The 21,168-nt window shown below is 28.6% G+C and overlaps 2 protein-coding genes across 2 annotated transcripts; both read right to left on the bottom strand.

Moving 5' to 3' along the window:
* Positions 1-846: 846 nt before the first annotated feature.
* On the bottom strand, positions 847-1,986 carry LOC119688663 (WD repeat-containing protein 82-like). The gene has a single exon (XM_038103333.1). The coding sequence runs from the start codon at positions 1,984-1,986 to the stop codon at positions 847-849; it is 1,140 nt and encodes a 379-aa protein (XP_037959261.1).
* A 4,845-nt stretch (positions 1,987-6,831) lies between these two features.
* Positions 6,832-7,673, bottom strand: LOC119689892 (NADH-ubiquinone oxidoreductase chain 5-like; the record flags this gene model as incomplete). The annotated part of the gene is given in 1 exon segment (XM_038104821.1): positions 6,832-7,673. A coding segment is annotated over 1 exon segment (777 nt), but the record flags the coding sequence as incomplete, so codon positions are not given.
* Between the last annotated feature and the right edge of the window lie 13,495 nt (positions 7,674-21,168).

Raw genomic sequence — 21,168 nt, 5'->3', positions numbered from 1 at the left:
AATAAACTTTCTACGAGCAGTTAAAACAAGCATATAATCGCTGTCTCCATCACGACAGTAAAAACTTTATAGGAGTTTTAAATTAAAGTTAATAAACACAAATTGAGATAAATGAACTTTCTTCTAGCTTCACTGAATTTTTTTAAAATTATATCATAATTTGTACCAGCTGCTATTTTCGTTTCAATTGATAAAAAGATTTTCGAAAATTCTGTTTTATATTATTTTAATTAATTGAATTTTTGGCTGACCATACAACTGTTTCGAGTATTGCCAAATACATATCATCATACATATGGTCTTAGAAATATTTCTTGTATTTAATTATTCACAATTTTTTTAATATAATGTTTGAATGACTAAAAAAAAAAGTTCTTTAAATTTATGGTTGAATAAATCATACACAACACATATTTGCTCATCTAGTTCTCCAAGGAACTCCAGCAATATTAATACCCTTCATAGTTTGCATTAAAACAATTAGAAATATTATTCGACCAGGAACTTTAGCAGTTCGATTATTTCCTAATATAATTGCTGGACATCTATTATTAACTTTATTAGGTAATACAGGCCCTCTTTAACTTAATTCATTTTATCTATTCTATTATTTAGACAAATTTTATTATTATTATTAGAATCTGCTGTAGCCATCATTCAATCATATGTATTTGCAGTATTAAGAACACTTTACTTTAAAGAAGTAAATTAATGTCAACTCATTCAAATCATCCATTTCACTTAGTAGATTATAGTCCTTGACCTTTAACAGGAGCCATTAGTGCAATAACAATTGTTTCAGGAATAATCAAATGATTTCATCAATATAATATATTATTATTAATTTTAGGAAATATTATTATTATTAGGCTCAGCGCCTATTATTATAGAAGGCTCAGCGCCTTCGTATGAATGTAAAACATCTTCTACACTTTCAATTTTGATAAGTCCATTTGATGGAGTAGGATCAACTTTAAATTCTAGTTCAAATGAGCTCTGAGAAATATTTGATCCAATTAGTGATTTATATGTCTCATTAAACAATTTCACATAATTTTGACCTAACTGCCAAAAGCTTAAATTTCTTCCGGCAGCCGTACACAACTGCATGTATTCAGGATTCATTTTCATACTCTGTATAGCCTGAAGGTCATCACTACGAATTGTGTACATGCCCTTGCTCTGGTTCGTATTCCAAATTGCCAGATCACCATCGGTAGTGCTTGTAATAAACGTGGAGGAATCAACACTAAAACACATATCGACGGGAATATTTTTGTCTGTGGAAAACCCAGTATACTTATTTACCGGAGTTATTTCTTTTGTGAGCAAGATTTCTACCACATCACCGTCAAGCACCGCAACTAATTTACCATTTGGCGAAATCCTAACACAACGCAGTTGATCGAAGGCGCGTGCTGGTAAATAAGCCATGAGAGACCCACTCGAAAATCTGCGAGTGTCGTACACAAACATGCCGTTATGATTCGCTGCAAAAACGGCAATGCCGTCTGGGTGATAAGTTGCAATACCAGGTGCCGATATTGTTGAGGAGTCAATTTTTTTACCAGAGCGTTCATCCCATAATTTCAATGTTTTGTCTCCATTAGAAGTAACAAACATATTTTTCTCAGGATGCATGGAAATGGAATGAACCTCAGCCTTGCCGTCGATATATTTATTCAAATATTTTCCAGTTGTATAGTCAAGTGACTTAACGACGTTATTGGAAATTATACAACTAAACAACAATGAGTTATTGGTGTGATTGAACTGCAGGTTAGTAGCACCCATCTCACATGGAAGAACTTGAATAACATCATTGGATATAGCGTCAAGTAATGTTATATTCGCATTGCTCGTAGAAGCTGCAATCTCTCCATTGCGCGATATGTTCACTGAAGTTATTACATAAGGCAATAATATACTTTTTTCAATCACGAAATTGTGTTCCGGATTTTTACAATCTGACAGGTTTTTGGCCATTATTGAAATCAAAAATAAAATTTGGTGAATATTAGTTTTTTTGCTATATTCACATCCTTGCCGAAACTGTTTTCAGAAATATTAGTTTGTAATTAAAAATGTTCGTTTTTGTTTGACATGAAATTTCAAAAAATAATCGGAATGCTTGGATGACTAGAAATTTTATTAGAAATTTTCAAAACGGAAAAAGTTTAAAACTTGTACCATTTAAATCAGGATTTGTTAAGAGTATTGTTCACTAAAATATTATATACATAATTTAATGAGTTGAAGTCTTAAACAATATAAGTTTAATAAGTTTACTATTAGTATTAATGAAAGCAGCCTTTGAAGTTCTAATTTATCATAACCACGAGTTGGCAGTAGACTAATAGCTAATAGTCAGTTAGATTATTCAGATTACTCAGATTGTTATTGCAGGCTACTTGAGAAACTTAATGTTCAACTCCGTGCAGAAGACTTGGTCTACAGAAAAAATAAATAGACTGCTTAAGAAACTCTTGTCAGAATCAATGAATAAAAAACAGGTCTGAGTAACGATTTTAATCAAATACTTTAGCAACTCTAAATGGATATTGTACAACTCTTCTGGAAAACCATTCCAGAGATAGAATCGTTACTGTGATAAATATACTAAATTTCAGAAAATTATGCTGAAACTATTTTTGCCCATTAAGAAGACAATAAGTAAATTCTTTTATGTTCCTGCACAACTACACTAATACTCAGTAAGACAATCCGTTAAATAAGACACTACTTCTTAGATAAACTAAATTATTATCGAATTTGAAAACTAGTGACCAAATTTAATATATTTGTTCTCTTTTCTTAAGTATATATTCTAAATTTTGAACCAAATTTCTAGCTGAAGCAAATAACTTGCGAAACATTGGAAGCGTCAATAGATGATGAACTTAATGTTTGAATTACAGTATCATCTGCAGATATTATAATAATAATTGTAACGCGTTATTTTCAGGAACATCAAACGTGTGTATCGAGTAGAGAATAGAGAATAGCTCCTAAGAAGCTTCTTTAACGACTACCTAAACTGCTTTCATAAGTGCTTGATATCCTGTCTTATAACTATGAGTTTTGTAAACTATAGTATGGAGCAAGTAAGTACTGGTTCATACAAGGTAAAGTTTTCGATTGCATTTAACTTAGTTAATGCCAATATGATTCTTGCCTCCAAGTTGACACAACAGCCTTCACACGGACCCCTCTAGATATTTACAATAATCTATAAGTAGTAAACTAATGTGTACAGCGAAATCCTCCTCATGGATGTATGCGCGTATACGCTGGGCTTGGAAACCACCATGTAAAATCATAACTTTAATTAAAATGAAGAGTCAGCCCTGGATTAGAAAACCATTTACTGTTAACAACAAACGTTTTAAGAAACACGACTTCAGAATATGCGCCTTAAATGTTTGAACTCTTGACGGGGTAGGTATATCTATACAGCTGGTTACAGCTGGTAAAAATACAAGGCTAATATTACCTTCTTCTAAAAAATACAATGGACGGAGCAAAGACACTCCGAAAGAGAACATTGTGACTTCTACTATAGCTGTCATGCAACAAATCACGAAATCGAAGTCGGATTTGAGACAAGCCAAAGACTGAGAACCTTGGTCTCAACCTTTAACCAATTAACTAAAGACTTGCTAAAATTCGTATTAAGGCAAACTTATACCAAATACGAAATAAACTTTCTACGAGCAGTTAAAACAAGCATATAATCGCTGTCTCCATCACGACAGTAAAAACTTTATAGGAGTTTTAAATTAAAGTTAATAAACACAAATTGAGATAAATGAACTTTCTTCTAGCTTCACTGAATTTTTTTAAAATTATATCATAATTTGTACCAGCTGCTATTTTCGTTTCAATTGATAAAAAGATTTTCGAAAATTCTGTTTTATATTATTTTAATTAATTGAATTTTTGGCTGACCATACAACTGTTTCGAGTATTGCCAAATACATATCATCATACATATGGTCTTAGAAATATTTCTTGTATTTAATTATTCACAATTTTTTTAATATAATGTTTGAATGACTAAAAAAAAAAGTTCTTTAAATTTATGGTTGAATAAATCATACACAACACATATTTGCTCATCTAGTTCTCCAAGGAACTCCAGCAATATTAATACCCTTCATAGTTTGCATTAAAACAATTAGAAATATTATTCGACCAGGAACTTTAGCAGTTCGATTATTTCCTAATATAATTGCTGGACATCTATTATTAACTTTATTAGGTAATACAGGCCCTCTTTAACTTAATTCATTTTATCTATTCTATTATTTAGACAAATTTTATTATTATTATTAGAATCTGCTGTAGCCATCATTCAATCATATGTATTTGCAGTATTAAGAACACTTTACTTTAAAGAAGTAAATTAATGTCAACTCATTCAAATCATCCATTTCACTTAGTAGATTATAGTCCTTGACCTTTAACAGGAGCCATTAGTGCAATAACAATTGTTTCAGGAATAATCAAATGATTTCATCAATATAATATATTATTATTAATTTTAGGAAATATTATTATTATTATTACTGTCTATCAATGATGATGAGATGTATGTCGAAAAGGAACATATCAAGGTTTACATACATTTATAGTAACAACAGGTTTACGATGAGGAATAATTTCAATTATTTTATCTGAAATTTTATTTTTTATATCTTCTTTTTGAGCTTTTTCGCATAGAAATGACCACCAATAAAAATGATCCTTCTTAATCCTTTTCAAATTACATTGTTAAATACTTCTATTTTATTAACCTCAGAAGTTACTGTTACATGAGCTCATCATAGAGTAATAGAAAATAATCATACACAAACATCTCAAGGTTTATTTTTCACTATTTTATTAGGAATTTATTTTACAATTTTACAAGCTTAGGGATACACTGATGCACCTTTTACAGTTGCCGATTCTATTTATGGATCAACATTTTTGATAGCAACAAGATTTCATGGAATTCATATTTTAATTGGAACAAATTTTTTATTAATATACTTAATTCGTCATTTAAATAATCATTTTTCTAATAATAACCATTTTGCATTTGAAGCTGGTGCTTGATACTGACATTTCGTCGATATTGTTTGATTATTCCTTTACATTTCAATTTACTGATGAGGTGGTTAATTAACCTTACTATTTATCTAAATAATATAAAAAGCCCTGTATGACTTCCAATATCTTGTAAAGTCTATTTAATAATAGTTTAGATAATCTTACTACTAATATTTATAGCAATAATTATTATATTAATTTGTTCTATTGTGATATTTCTAGCATCAATTTTATCAAAAAAAATACTTAATGATCGAGAAAAATATTCCCCTTTTGAATGTGGATTTGATCCAAAATCTTCTTCACGATTTCCATTTTCACTTCATTTTTTTGATTACAATTATTTTTTTAATCTTTGATGTTGAAATTGCTCTAATCTTACCTATAATTATAATTTTAAATATTTCTAACTTATTAATATGAAGAAAAGCTTAAATTATTTTTATTATTATTTTATTAATAGGTGTATACCATGAATGAAATCAAGGAATACTAATTTTATCTAACTAAACTAAAATTAAATTAATTTAAGATTGTAGTTAAATTTAACATTTATTTTGCATTCAAAAAATATTACTTATGTAATCTATCTTAAAAGGAATATGAAGTGGTAAATCACATTTAGTTTCGACCTAAAATTAGGTAAATTTACCCTTATTCTTCCATATTTAATTGAAACCAAAATAGAGGTTTATTACTGTTAATAACAAAATTGAATAAAATTCCAATTAAAGAAATATGATGAACAAAAAAAATCTGCTAACTTTATTTTTTAATGGTTAAATTTCATTTAAATTTCTATATAATATTTATTAACTTAATAAAAACATTACATTTTCATTGTAAAAATGAATATATTTTATTTAAAAATTACTAATTTTAATACATTAAATATTTAAAGATAAATTTATCTCCCTTACAACTTCAACGTAATACTCTAACTATATGTTATTTAGATATCAAATAACAAAAAATATTAATACAAAAAAAAAGTAAACTTATTAACATTATAATTAATCGATTATTTTGTAAAATTTAATTAAATTTTGAATAATTTAATAAATTTTTATATAAATAAAATCCACCAAAAAATTCAGATCAACCTTGATCAAATCTTTTATATAACTTTTTACCCAAAAATAAAAAATTATAAATTAATCCATATGTTACAATATTAGTTATAAATCTATATTAGGTATATAGAACAAAAAAAAAGTTAAATAAAATAATTTTGTACAGATTTATTATAAAAATATAAAGAAATTTTTGAAATATAATATCCTACAAATCCTCCTAAAATACAAACAATTAAAGTTAATGTTTTTAATATAAAAAGAAAACAAATTATTGAAGGTGTCATAAATAATAATCAATTTAAAATACCCCCTCCATTAATTCTTATAAATAATAATCCAAGTATTCCTTTTAGCATAATTCATCTATTATCTCTTACTATATTTAAACTAAAAAATTAAAATTACCAACTAATGAATAATAAACTAAACGAATTGAATAGATATTCCTATTAATCCTGTAGAAAAGAAAAGAAAAATAAATAAATTAATATAATTTAAAGATACAATTTCTAAAATTATATCCTTAGAATAAAACGCAGCTAAAAAAGGTATACCGCACAAAGCTAAATTTGCAACATTGAAACACCTACATGTAAAAGGTATATAACTTCTTAAACCTCCTATCAAACGAATATCTTGTAAATTATTTATATTGTGAATAATAGCCCCAGCATACATAAATAATAATGCTTTAAATAAAGCATGAGTTAATAAATGGAAAAAAGCTCATTTATAAAATCCTATAGATAAAATTCGTATTATTAATCCCAATTGACTTAAAGTAGATAATGCAATAATTTTTTTTAAATCAAATTCAAAATTAGCTCCTAACCCTGATATAAATATTGTCAATCCTGAAATTAATAACAAACACTGTCCTAGAATTCTGTCTCCAATTAATAAATTAAACCGAATTAATAAATAAACTCCAGCAGTAACAAGAGTTGATGAATGCACCAAAGCTGATACAGGAGTAGGAGCTGCTATTGCTGCAGGTAATCAAGCTGAAAATGGAATTTGAGCTCTTTTAGTTATTGCAGCTAACACAATTAATACCCCAATAATTAATATATTTATATCTAAAATATTAAATTTTAATAAAAAAATATAATTTCAAGATCCATAATTTAACATTCAAGCAATTGCTAATAATAAATCAACATCTCCAATACGATTTGATAAAACAGTTAATATTCCTGCATTATAAGATTTTACATTTTGAAAATAAATTACTAATAAATAAGAAACTAACCCTAAACCATCCCATCCTAATAAAATTCTAATTAAATTTGGAGAAATAATTAAAAATATTATTGATCTAACAAATAACAAAACTAATAAAATAAATCGATTAATATTTATATCCCCTGATATATACTCTTTTCTATAATAAATTACTAAAGATGAAATTAATAAAACAAAAGATATAAAAATTAATCTTATCCAATCAAATAAAAAAGTTATTACAATTGTAACTCTATTTAAAGAAATTAATTCTCATTCTAAAAAAATTGAATAGTCCTGATTAATAAATATTAAACCAAATTTGTCTATAAGAATATAAATATAAAGTATATGCTGCTCTAAAAAAGGATTAAAAAGATAAACTAATCATTGAATACCACGATCAACTTACAATTCTATTTATAAAAGAAATTTCCCCTAATAAATTTAATGTAGGAGGAGCAACTATATTCCCAGATCTGAATAAAAATCATCACAAAGTCAAAGAAGGTATAAAATTTAATAATCCTTTATTAATTAGTAATCTTCGTCTACCTAATCGTTCATATCTAATATTAGCTAAACAAAATAAACCTGAAGAACATAATCCATGATCAACTATTAATCTATATCCTCCACAAATTCCTCATTTCTGAAATTTATAATCCCTGTCAAAACAATCCCTATATGAGCAACAGAAAAATAAGCAATTAATGATTTTAAACCAACTTGTCGTATACAATTTAATCTAACCAAAATACCCCCAATTAAAGAAAATCTAATAAAAATAAAAAAATAATTAAATTTTAAACAAACAAATGAAATAAAAGAAAATACTCGTAAAAGACCATATCCTCCTAATTTTAATATATTTCTAGCTAGAATTATTGAATCAGAAATTGGAGTTTCAACATGAGCTTTAGGCAATCATAAGTGAACTAAAAATATAGGTATCTTAACCAAAAAAGCTAAAATTATTGAAAAATATAATAATTCATAATTAAATATATAATTACTTAAAAAATAAAAATTTAGATTTCCTGATTTTTCATATAAATAAAAAATTCCAATCAATATAGGTAAAGATACAAATAAAGTATAAAAAAATAAATAAATTCCAGCTTGTAAACACTCAGGTTAATACCCCCATCCTAAAATTAATAATAAAGTTAAAATTAAACTTCCTTCAAAAAATAGATAAAAAGCAAAAATATTTATTCTAGAAAAAGTTAAAATTAAAAAAAATATAAAAATTTCATTAACTAAAAATAAATTATTATAAAAAGGTTTTTTTCGAACAGTAGTGAAATACAACAACAAAAATTTATTTTTTATATTATTTTAATTAATTGAATTTTTGGCTGATCATACAACTGTTTCGAGTATTGCCAAATACCCATCATCAGTGGTCTTGGAAATAATTCTTGTATTTAATTATTCGTAAATAATTATTTTTTGAGACTGCAAGTACCAGAAATCGAACTCGGGTCCTGCCAAATATGAAGCTCAGAATCAGCGCACCTTAACCAACTGATCCAAAGACGTACTTGACTTTTTTGTTCGAATATTTTTCTGGAATTTTGTTACTATTACTATGAAAGTTTTGTTTTTTTTATTAACAATTTTACTTGCTGTGTTTATATTAGAACGAAATCACAAACCAGCTGTAGAATAATTGAATTAATTAATTAATTATAATTTTATTTTCAATTGTTAAATTTCAATACTATTCTGTTCGTAGAGGCATTATTTGTTGTATAATTTGTTCTTTCTTATGTATAGAACCTAATCTAGGAACGTAATGCTGAGAAAGTCATGCTAATGTTACTCCACTAGTCGCACGGGCGAGACCAATATTTTGTGAATATAAGTTGTAATTTAACGTCAAATATTCCATTCCATTGTTGTTGTATTTCACTACTGTTCGAAAAAACCTTTTTATGAAATATAACAAGTTTGCTATTAAAAATAATAGTCACTTTCGTCTGGAATATTTGACGTTAAATTACAACTTATATTCTAAAAATAAATTATTATAATTCTTAAATTTTTGAATTTTTTCACTTGCTATTAATATTAATGCACAAATTCAAAATCTCCATAAAATTAATCCATAAGAAATTATATCACAACCTAAAAAATAAGAAATATTTATGAAATAATTTCTATAAAAATTAAATAAAATAAAAAAAAATCTAATAAAAAATAATATATTTTGAACCATTCAAAATATTCTATTTAAGAAACAAATAGGAATCAAAAATAAAATAAAAAAAATAATTTTAACATTATAAAATTCTAAATGATTGAATATAATCATTGCCATGAGTCCGAATTATAGAAACCAAAATAGAAATCCCTAAAGCCCCTTCACGTACTCTTAATGTTGAATATATTATTATAAAATAATTTCTATAATCTATTATATTTATATAACTATATAAAAAAAAATTAATTATTAAAACAATAAATTCTAAACTTAATAATATAGATAATAAATGTTTCCGATTAGAAATTCGATTAGAAATAGAAAAATTTCTTATTAATACTATTATACAACAAAATAATCAAAAATAAACTATCACTTTTTAAGTTTTAATAGTTTAACAAAAACATTGGTCTTGTAATTCACAAAAATAAGATTAATCTTTTAAAACTCTCAAGAAAAAAGAAATTCTTTATCATAAAAATTCCCAAAATTTATATTTTATTTAAGGTATTTCTTGAAATTTTTCGTCTATTATTATTAACTTTAATATTAATTTCAAGTATTATATATGCTCTTATTTTTAAATTATCCATTATCAATAGGTTTAATATTATTAATTCAGACAATTTTAATTTCAATTATTTCAGGATTAATTTCAAAAACATTTTGATTTGGTTATATTTCATTTTTAATTTTTTTAGGAGGAATATTAGTTTTATTTGTTTATATGTCACGGTAATTGCTTCAAATGAGATATTTTCATTTTCAATTTAAATATTAATATGAACAATTTCATCAATTACAAGAATTTTATTTCTATGATTTTTTTTATAACTATATTAATATAGATATATTTATAAATAACGAATCAATATTATTGATTAACTTAAAAACTTTAATTAAAGAAAATTCATATATTTTAACTAAACTTTACAATTACCTAACTAATTTCATAACAATTTTTTTAATAAATTATTTATATTCGTATAGCATATTTTTCATATACTAAGTGTAGCTTCTATCATTGTGGTAAAAAAGTTTACTGTTTATCCCATTTCAATGGATTGTATAGGTCATAATATGGTCATAATTAAACATTCGTTGCTTCTTTGCTATTTTTTTTCTATAAATTTATGTGCAATTTCGTGGTTAAAACGTCTCAGTTCTTCAGGAAAGAAGATAATAAACTCCACTTAGAAGAGTTTAGGTGACAGAGGGAAAATTTGTCGATAGTTATTTTGTCACTGTTATCAACAAAATGGGTTTCACAATAAAAGTGATGCAGATTGCTAGACATTGGGTAAATGTCAATCAAAAGACAGTTATCAAACCCTATCTATTACCAACTCCATTAACCCACAATTTAGAATTGAATGATTCATTTCAATAACATAAAATCTGGTTTATAACTACTTTTCTTACAAATAATTAGGCTTATTTAACGCTATTTTCCTGTCCAGTATTACGATACTCTATAACTTCATCAAATTGCAAATATATCGTTTTTACTGCTTCGATTCCACTTTCCCATCTTGTTTTAGAGGTAGATTTTTGTTTTTTGTAGGTTTGCTTAATGAATAAGAAATGTAGGCTTCTCAATTGGAGCTGCAGTAAATCTTACTTTCTGAGTACATCCTCTTGCATTTTTGAATTCGTTTGTCAAAACCAAACTATGATTTTCACATTTAACACAGTTGCGACTAATACGGAATATTTCCATTGTCAAAAGCTTCTCTTATTCACGTAACTGAATCATTTTTTCTCTGGTAAGTGGAGTGAAAGTTTTACGAAATATGTACAACCTTTTGCGAGGCCATAAGGGGCGCATGGCCGCCTAACACTGCCACTGGCGAAGTGTCGCGTAAAGAAGGTATCTTTGGTGCTACTGTCGCAAAGATTAATCCTATATAAAAACACGGTCTACTATATCACTTTTGTAAATCTTTCCAATGAGTTACTTCCAATCGTTATCCAAGTTCATTCTTTCCGTTTTTGTCAAAAACTGGATATTGGTGTTCCATTGTTGCAACCTCCGCGTTTTTTTATTCCAGTCAGAGTTGCCGTTTTAGCACTTTTGCTGCTAGATTTAGCATTTTTTTTTGTGAAATAGCTGCAAAATTTGATTTTAGCATTTAGCATTTTATTTAGCATTTATTTAGCATTTTAATAGCATTTTTTTAAAGCAGATATAGCATTATATTTTTCAGGGATGCGGCCACACTGATTCCAATATTAATTAATTTTATTTTCTTCAGATTGTGAGCTTCCACATAAATTTTAATAAGAATTTTGTAAAAATGTTTGCCTTTTATTAACATCATATTTTATGGTGGATTTCGAGAGGCTTCACTTAACTACTCCTGTAATCGACAAAGACGAATAGAACATGCCTAAAGCAATTAGAAGGAATTACTCCAAGAACACAAATTATTATATAAAAATTAATCAACATTTTATTTAAATGAAATGTAAAGTTTTTAAGGAAACAAAAAAATGCACCTAATGAGAATTACAAGTCATCATATAAATACATTATTATGTAGGCCTGAGTGTAGGAGGTGATTTGTTAAAATAAGTAGTGAAATAAAGTGTATGATGTTACCTCATATGCCCCGCGTTGTCCATGCAATTTCCGCGCTGCACCTGTTTCTTCCGCCGTTGTCCTTGGTATAAGATGAGTGTGCACCTCACCAGCCATTGCCATAAGAGATCACATTTTTGTTTTACTTTATTTTTTTATTGATGTCCACAGTTTACACATTTTTCTTTCAATTTTTTTTATATTATATTTATTTTATATTAACTAAAACTATCATGTACATTGCACGCGCATGCATAGAAATAACAAAGGATAATAGAAAGCTTTTACTTCTTTTAATTTCGTTTGTTTTGGTTTGCAAGATTAAGGCAAAAGCTCTGTATACATTCAAAACTTGCAAGTTCTAGCGTTGCCAATTGGACAAAATAAATAAAACTAGGACTTTTTTTCGTTTGTTATTCGGATTGTTTCTACATTTCAAAACCAACGATAGTAGCGAGAAAAGGGGAAAAGTTTTTCAAGCCCGCAAGGTCTTGTAACTGAATAAAAAGTGCGAGGAATAAAAAAATCATATCATCTCAGAATTACAAAGTTTCTGTATTCTTCATTGCGTGTGTGGGGCTAAGAGAGAAGGAGAACCAGCAATTCTCCAATAGCATTATTTCAAAACCTCGGTTGAAACAACCGTATCGTGTAACGGATTAATAGCGGTTGTTCACAGGTATTTGTTATTAACAGTTAAAAATGATATTCCAGTAAGGACAGACACTTAGAAGCTGCTAATACCAATTAATTTAAATAGTAAAGTTATTCCTTTGCGCTTTTTTTAACTATCAATTTAATCAAAAAATTTATTAAATAAAAATTATTAAATCAATGAAAATATTAATGAAAAGTAATACCTAATACCCATATAAACTTAATTACACAATTATTAAACACACACATTAGTTTCACTTATTTATATATTTTATATATAGAAATTAATGACTTATGGTCGATATTTAGTTTTTCGGCATGCTCCGAACTGTTTATTCCAACCTCGATTAGTAACTGAATTGAACAAAATCTTACATCAATTCGTATAGTCTAAATTAGTAATAGAAAGTGCATCATCAACAGGAACTGTTGCTTATATAGTTCCCCACGAGAAATATGATCGTCTGTAATGACGTTGCATCTGCAACAGGTAAGAGCAATGATTATGGTAACACCTGCAAGTTGAAACCCTAAAATAATATAACGGCATTGCGCCATTGTTTTACATTTTTGTATCTTCAGGATGCGCACCTACTTCTTATGGCAACATCGTGCAAAATGTTTTCTTTAGGTACTGCAAGTATCTTGCAGGAAACATATCAAGTATCATTTTAAATACTTGATCGATGAGCTGTCCAAATACTATTGGATGTTAATCTCGTCAACTGGCTACTGACACCAAAGCTAAAGAAGCTTCTTAAGCACTTTATAAAATAGAAACTCCAATCCTATAGAATCGAGATAAAGAAGCTTCTAGAATATTCTTAAGAACTTTAGAAGCTGGAATCTAATTGGTCAAATCCTACTTTACAATTTCTGGATTGACTTCAGTCATTCTTCATAAAAATCAAGAGAGTCAGTCTTTAGCAATCATTCGGAGAATAAGTTAAGTCATTTATTGTACGGATAAAATTGTAATCTTATAAAATAACTATATATTAAATAAAATATGATTTTTTAAAAATAAATTAATAACAAAAAATTTAATTTGCATGCTATTTAGTATAATTTGAATTACATTGTCGACGGCTGCAACCTTAGCTAAGTTAATATTACGTATTTGTGACATTAAGTGCCAGCATTAACTTAGATATACTTATTAAATATTAACAAATCATGCGTAAAAAAAGTACATACTAATTTAAGAGAAATTATATATATATTATATATATTTCATTTTTTTTCTACAGTTTGGTACAGCTAATGCCGTGGTGACGTCCATTGCTAATGCCGTGGTTGGTAAGTCTATACTTTTTCTCGAAAAATCATGTTTTTTGTTATAATCATTAAATCAAATAAAGTATAATTGTAAATTATACATTTTAAAAATATATATATTATTGATTTTCATTTGAAGTTTATTTTCTATAATATTTTTTTAAATGTAATAACTAATAGCTAGATCACCTGAATTGTTATTGATAAATTATTATTGATAATAACGTTAGTATTAATGTTTTGTGTTCCTACGAAGAACAGCTGGAACCAAAATTGTGTTATATGTTCCTACGAATGATACTGCCGGTGTATCCTATCCGTGTATCTAAATTATGTTGTGGATTTTCTAAATAGTTCACCCAACAAGTAAAAAAGCACTTTTAAATTTCACATATCGACTTTGTATTTATTATTTACATTATTTATTATCATCACTGTTGATACTGTCGATTTTTACTACTATCTACTTCGTAAATATGAAAATACCCAACAATATATCCTTAACAATAGCTCTTGACAATAAGTCATTATATTTATTATTTTTATTATCAAATAATTAAGTCAAAGTTTTCATATTGTAACAACACTCAACGAGATTGAACAAAATATCTTAAACGAAATGAGACTGATACAACACTCCAACGTAATTGAGCTGTTCTAAACTTTCAACTTTTATCTCACAACTCTCTACTCCTAGGTGTTCTGTCCGGGAAACCCGAACTCAACTGTTTTTGCAGCTCGCAATACAACTACTCGGACCCCAATCTATCAAATAACTGGTTCGAAATTTCTTACCCACGTTTTCATCTTTGTGAACCAGTGAAAACATTGATCATGTGCGAAATGCATGATCGGAAATTTCCATTATTCTTCTGCTGTTACGCAGAAAAATAGAAATGAAATATTGATCTAATAACCTGTAGGTAACTGCCAATATTTGAAAACAAACAATTCTGCATAAAGAACTGGGTATTGAGTTCAATGGTTGCAACAAACGGTTCAGAAAATTATTAAAACATAAAGTGGGCCATATTAACAATTTGCATTATGTACCAAAAAAAAGGTTCATAACAATTGTTAATAAAATTCTAGGGTATCTCGTTGAAAATAGATTTTTTTTAATTGCTCTTTTTATTAATGTGACTATTATATTTTTATTGACTAATTAGGGATAGCCTAGAGATGCACTAATATAAAGATTTATCTGACTGGGGAACAAATAGATAGACACATAGAGATATAGATACATATATCTACATAGAAAAAGTCATTATGTATAGGTGATTCGATCATAGCGACTCGTAAAATATACACAGGCGTTGGAAAACAATAGAATGAGTGTGAGTATCCCAGAGGTATTAAAGAAATAATAAGGATGTTGCGCAATCTTGGAATGAGTCCTGGGAAGACCAGTTGACTTTCAAGAAGGACAGAGGCTCTTTTGAGAACAAGAGTGGCATGCGTCAATCATTCCAATAGAAAAAGGGAAATTCCAATCCTGTTCGACAAGTGCTGCTTTATATTTAAGAAGGCGTCAGTCATATGTAAGTTTGTTTTTGGTTACTATGGACCAATGTTATATTGTTGCGTTGCTTGAAATCGAATTAAAGAAGTAAAATTTGGAGAAGTGAAATGAAGAAAAATTAGAAAAATTACATCTAATTTATAAATTTAGGTGAAATGAAGTAAAAGTAAAAAAAAAATTTATTATAACTAATTTATTGGTTTATTTTTTTTATAGTTATTACAGTAAGAATAAAATAAGAATTAGAAATTGTTGGCTGAATTATAGGGTTAGATTGAATGAGTATTATTAAATAATGTCAAGATTTTTTTTTTGTTTGATGTCAGCTGTGGTAATTAGTTACCCTAAAACTGGCGAGCATAACAGGCTAGCCACCGTGCCATGCTAGGCATCTAGGACCACTCCAACAAAAACATCAAGGCTGGCACAACAACATATAATACATCTATTAAAGGTTCTATAATCTAGTGATTATAGTCTGATTAACATATGGCAAATTTGTCACACAAAATTTATTCTTTATAATAAGTAAATTAAGATATTTAATTAAATTTGCCAAGTATTACATATTTTGTTTTGTTAACGTGCGTTGTTGCCGTTTTGCTTCTTAAAAACGATGCTGCTAGTATCCTACTTCTTCTCCAACACTTAAGTTAGTGTGCTAAAAAAAAACTATTTTGTGTACTAGATGGCGCTAGAGCATGTGTGGCGAATTCGCCACACATATTTAGAATTCTCTAAATAGCTAGATCGGTGGACTCGCTTCCTGACTGCTAATTGCGTATCACTAGTCGTATGGGTCTTACAACTTAAAACTTACCTTCTTTTTTGACCAGTTATGCTTCTTCTTGGATCTGCCACTTACGTCAATTTTGACAAAATTGGACTCCATTACCACGGGCTCAAACAAGGCCGGTTTTAGTCTATATATTGCTAAATTTGCCGTCTTTTCGCGTACTTTTAAACTGTGAAAAGCCGATAATTGATTTTTTTAATTATTTTGTGTGATCCTCTTATGGTGGCTCTAATGGTCTTATGACTCTTAGATGGTTTGCCCTTACAAATATATACAACGCACTATCCAACACCTTGTGAACAAAAAGAGCTCAGCTATGACTGGAAGTCGGATATGGTTTAACTTGTCATATATACTCACATAAAGTTTTTAGAAATATTTGTTTGTCTGGGGGCTTCTGTGCTTCAACAAAGAATTCTCCCGATAAGCGCATCATTGTACTACATACCACTTCTGCTGTTATGTAGTCCTAATAAGACTGATGGTAATAATTGAATCCATTTGTATTGAGCTCACGCCATGAGTGCTGTTTTTAAGCTGCGATGAAAGTATTGGATTAATCCATTCGATTCCGGGTAATACGGAGATGTACATACTTTCTGTGTGCCTAAGCCATTTACTAACTCCTTGAACAACGTCGTTTCTAATTGAGTCCCCTGATCAGTTTTTATGTCGCGATATCCGACTTGTATAAAAATTCTCCGCGACTAAATCAGAGGTGATGTTTTTCAAATTGTATAAATAATAAATAAAATAAAAAGGGTGTAGTTATAAGCCCACAGCATTCTAGAAGTATTATTAAATTCAAATGTACGCGATCGAATTGTTGATCAAACGGAGTAAAAGGTTATGACGTGAATTTGTTATGTCTACGAACTGGGTGCGATAGTGTCAAAACTGTCAATAAGGTAAAATATGCTTGTTGACAATTTTTACACGATCGCACCCAGTTAGCAATATCTTTGCAGATTGACGGCCCCACGTATTTACTGGATAATTGTTTAGTTATAGATTTAACACCTGCATGCGCTGACTCATGTACTGCATGTACCGTGATGACAGAATATACCGTCTAATGATAACCGTAGACACGTCACAAAATGTCATGTGACATTATCAAGCATGACTATCTGTAAAGAAAGCTTCTGCGACATATTACCCTGCGCACTCTATGTTTTATACCTATTTTAGGCCTCATAAATCACTGAAAAATTGCGCAAAATATGACCTCATTTCGTTTGACAATAAATCCAATGAGTAATAATATAACGGGACTTATTATTTTATAAATTTTTACGGACCTCTTCTGTGCACTTCATAAATTTGTCATACAAAGACAATTGTCAAAATTGACTATTGTAAAGGTTGCCGTATTCTGTGCCATAAATAAAAAGCTCTTTTCTTTGTTAATTATCAAAACCAGAAATGCTCTTGACAACTATAAATATATGCTTTTTGCAAGCATTTTTTTATTGTTATATGTATGTATGACAAATGTTCTTAACTAAAATATATGCTGTTTACAAGTACTTTTTATTGTTATATGTATGTATGACAAATGTTCTTAACTAAAATGTATGCTGTTTATAAGCACTTTTTATTGTTATAAGTATGCATGACAAAATTCAAAAAAGGCATAATTACCGAATTTATAATTATTTATTAAAGTACTGTAAATATATTAAAATAGTAATAAAATAAAATTTAGTTAATTTTATAAAAATAATTATAACTAAATTCTATTTAGCATTATTAGTGATTTTATAATTAATTATTAAAGTATTGTAAAAATATACAATAGTTTTGAGTAATCTATATGCGTGATAAAATTCTAAATAACAAATAACGATTCAAATAAAAAAAGTAATAAGGCATATTATGAATATAATAACTACTTCACACACTACTTTTGATTTTTGTATACAAAACACTTCACACCACAGTGTGGTGAAAAGCAATAGGTTCTTGATCTTTGATCAAGATTTGTCCAGAATAAGACAGAATAAGAATTTAAGGCTTTCCGCTTTATAAAAATCAAAAGTTATTTAAAAAAATTTGGTAAATCCGTAAAGTGTTTATAATTCAAATTTAAACTTGGAGTAAATCGGTTGAAAAGCAACGACGTTATTACACATTATGTGTATTACGCTGGTCGTACACTCTGTTATGGAACTTAGCTGTCGCAAATGACGCGGTGAAACTTTTTCCGATTTTTGCTGGAAAGCATATATTAGAGGCTTGTGATCCATGCGAATCGTAAAATGTCTACCTTCTAGTAAATGTCTAAAATGTTTGATAGCTAAATGCACGGCTAGTAACTCCCTGTCGTAAGTAGTGTAGTTTTTTTGTGCTGACTGGAGCTTCGTTGAGGAAAATGCAACTGGATGCCAAACATCGCCTTCATACTGTTCTAGTACCGTAGCGACTATACTGCTAGATGCTTTTGACGTCAATCGAATTATTCTTGACGGTAAAAGAACTGCTTATTTAGATAAAGCAGTTACGCTTTTTTACTGCTTTTGAATGCCGTCTCTAAAATAGGGGTCCATGTTATTGATGTTTTGTCATTCTTTGTTAAATTTTGTAGTAGATTACTTAACGGAGCAATTTAGATGCTTGAGGAATGCATTTGCGGTAATAATCAAGAATTCCTAAAAAACGACAAATTCGTTGAAACTAATTTTTGTTTTGGTGAATATATCAACAAATGTCAACAATTGTATTATCTGGGGCAATGAAAATTTAAAAAACTATTGAAAGTCCACTGCATCCAAAAAAATCACTGAGTCGTGGTCTCATTCGGTCTTGGTATAATATAGGGTGGTTCACTTTTGAAAAAGATAAGGATATGACAGAAACCGTCATTTATATGCGAAGAACATTCCTGATATGTAATTTAACATTCTCGCGAAATGAATTGGCCATCTTGACTATATGGCTTGCAGCCACTAGATTTTTTTCTGTAAGCTCAAAGTGTCATGTTAATACGGCCAATCTCCAAACTATTGAAACTGTTGGAAACGGATATCCGTTATGTTATAGTCGAGGTATTACTAGCTATGTGCCGACAAGTTGGGGAATATTACGCTAAACAGGTTTACTATTGTAAGATGTGCTGTAGATGACATTTGTGAATTGTGTTGTATATCACACTCAATAGCAAGATCGAAATTATACGTGAAGTTTTTTTCTGTCACACTTATATTAATAATATTTATTAAAGATTTTTGGATAAGGGATAGACATATTTATGTATATAAAAGTTTAATTCCGCTGTGATTTCTTTTACTGTGCAATAAAAACTGAAGAAATTTATTTCCTTAAGGTTGTATTTTAGCGTTTTTAAAATGTAGTTATTTTGTTAGTATTTGAGCCCAACTAAATGTTTTATTATAACGTTAACCCAGAAAATGTATTCAACTTCTGCCAAAGGATAGTGTCACAACTTTGCACATAAATCTTTTCATCCCTAAGCGTTTGTACTTTGCTGCGAATAAGTGTTAGTACTCTCCACTAATCCCATGACATGTAATCAATCGATAAAATTTTTTCTGAACCTCGCTTTTTCCTTTGACACGTACACGTATTTAAGTGTAAATATTTATGGATTTTCTTCTTTACTCACAAGAGCTCGATAAAGTAACAACATTCTAAATATACAAAAACAGAATTCTGCTTAAAATAAAAGGACTTCCAGCAGCCAAAAGGCTTCTCCGGTGCAGTTCGCAATTTAGGCGAGAAAACCGAAAATAAATTGATGAAAATCAATGGCAATCAAGATAGCTGGGTTGGCAGTCAATGACAGTTTCTCAATGAAAACTTTGTTTTATGTTTTCTTCCTTTCGCTGTTTACTCATGTGGAAAACGTCTTCGGATGGACTGAGTTCAATCCGGCTAAATAGAAAATGGAACAAAAAGCGTGAAGACGAAAGTGAAGAAAAAAATACAAATTTTCGGTGCTGAAAAGGTTTTCAACTTCTGTACTCAAGATATTCGTAAAATAAACGTATTAACATTTAAATAAGCGAAAACCTAAAGTTTTCCATAATAAGAAAATAAAATTGAGATTTATTTACAGCGTTTCTGAAATGAGATATATAAAAAGAAGCACAGCTATGTCTTCGTCCTTTACGGCATTAAAGCGAGTGAGGCGCTATGGAGTGAGTGTGGTATTAGATGAATGAAAAGTTAGGTCGATGGGTAGGATTTTTGCATAAAGTTTAAATGAAAAGCATAAATTATGTTTTGCGCCAGTCAAAGGATGGCATGTGGAAATGTGATTCACGTTGACGTGGAATTCAAAAACAGTGACTTTCTAATCAAAATGAACAGGATTGCGTACAAAACGGAGAATGCCTTCAGTTTCAATGCAACGAAACCATGAAATATCCGTAAATGAGAATAGAGAAGAAACACTTTTATGTACAAGTGTTTTACATTTTTTAATGCAAATTGGCTGAGTTACTGAAGTACACTGAAATGGTTCAGTCTCATCAGTGATATTGTTTATTAGCTAATTTGGAATGAAAAAGAGGAAAAATGCAAATAATAATTTGCTTACGGAATATATTAAACTCCAAATTTAAATGCGATATTCGAAGAGATTTCAAGCTAGTGTTTTTGTAAAAGGCATTTCAGGATTTGCATAATAAGAAAAGGAAATGGATCAATTCATATTATTAATTAGCTGCTTTTTCATAAGCTTCTTGCAGACAACCAAATTGACTT

The sequence above is a fragment of the Teleopsis dalmanni genome, chromosome X (genome assembly GCF_002237135.1).
Source record: "Teleopsis dalmanni isolate 2A chromosome X, ASM223713v2, whole genome shotgun sequence".
Lineage (NCBI taxonomy): Eukaryota > Metazoa > Arthropoda > Insecta > Diptera > Diopsidae > Teleopsis > Teleopsis dalmanni.
This window is presented reverse-complemented; position numbering and strand designations above follow the sequence as displayed.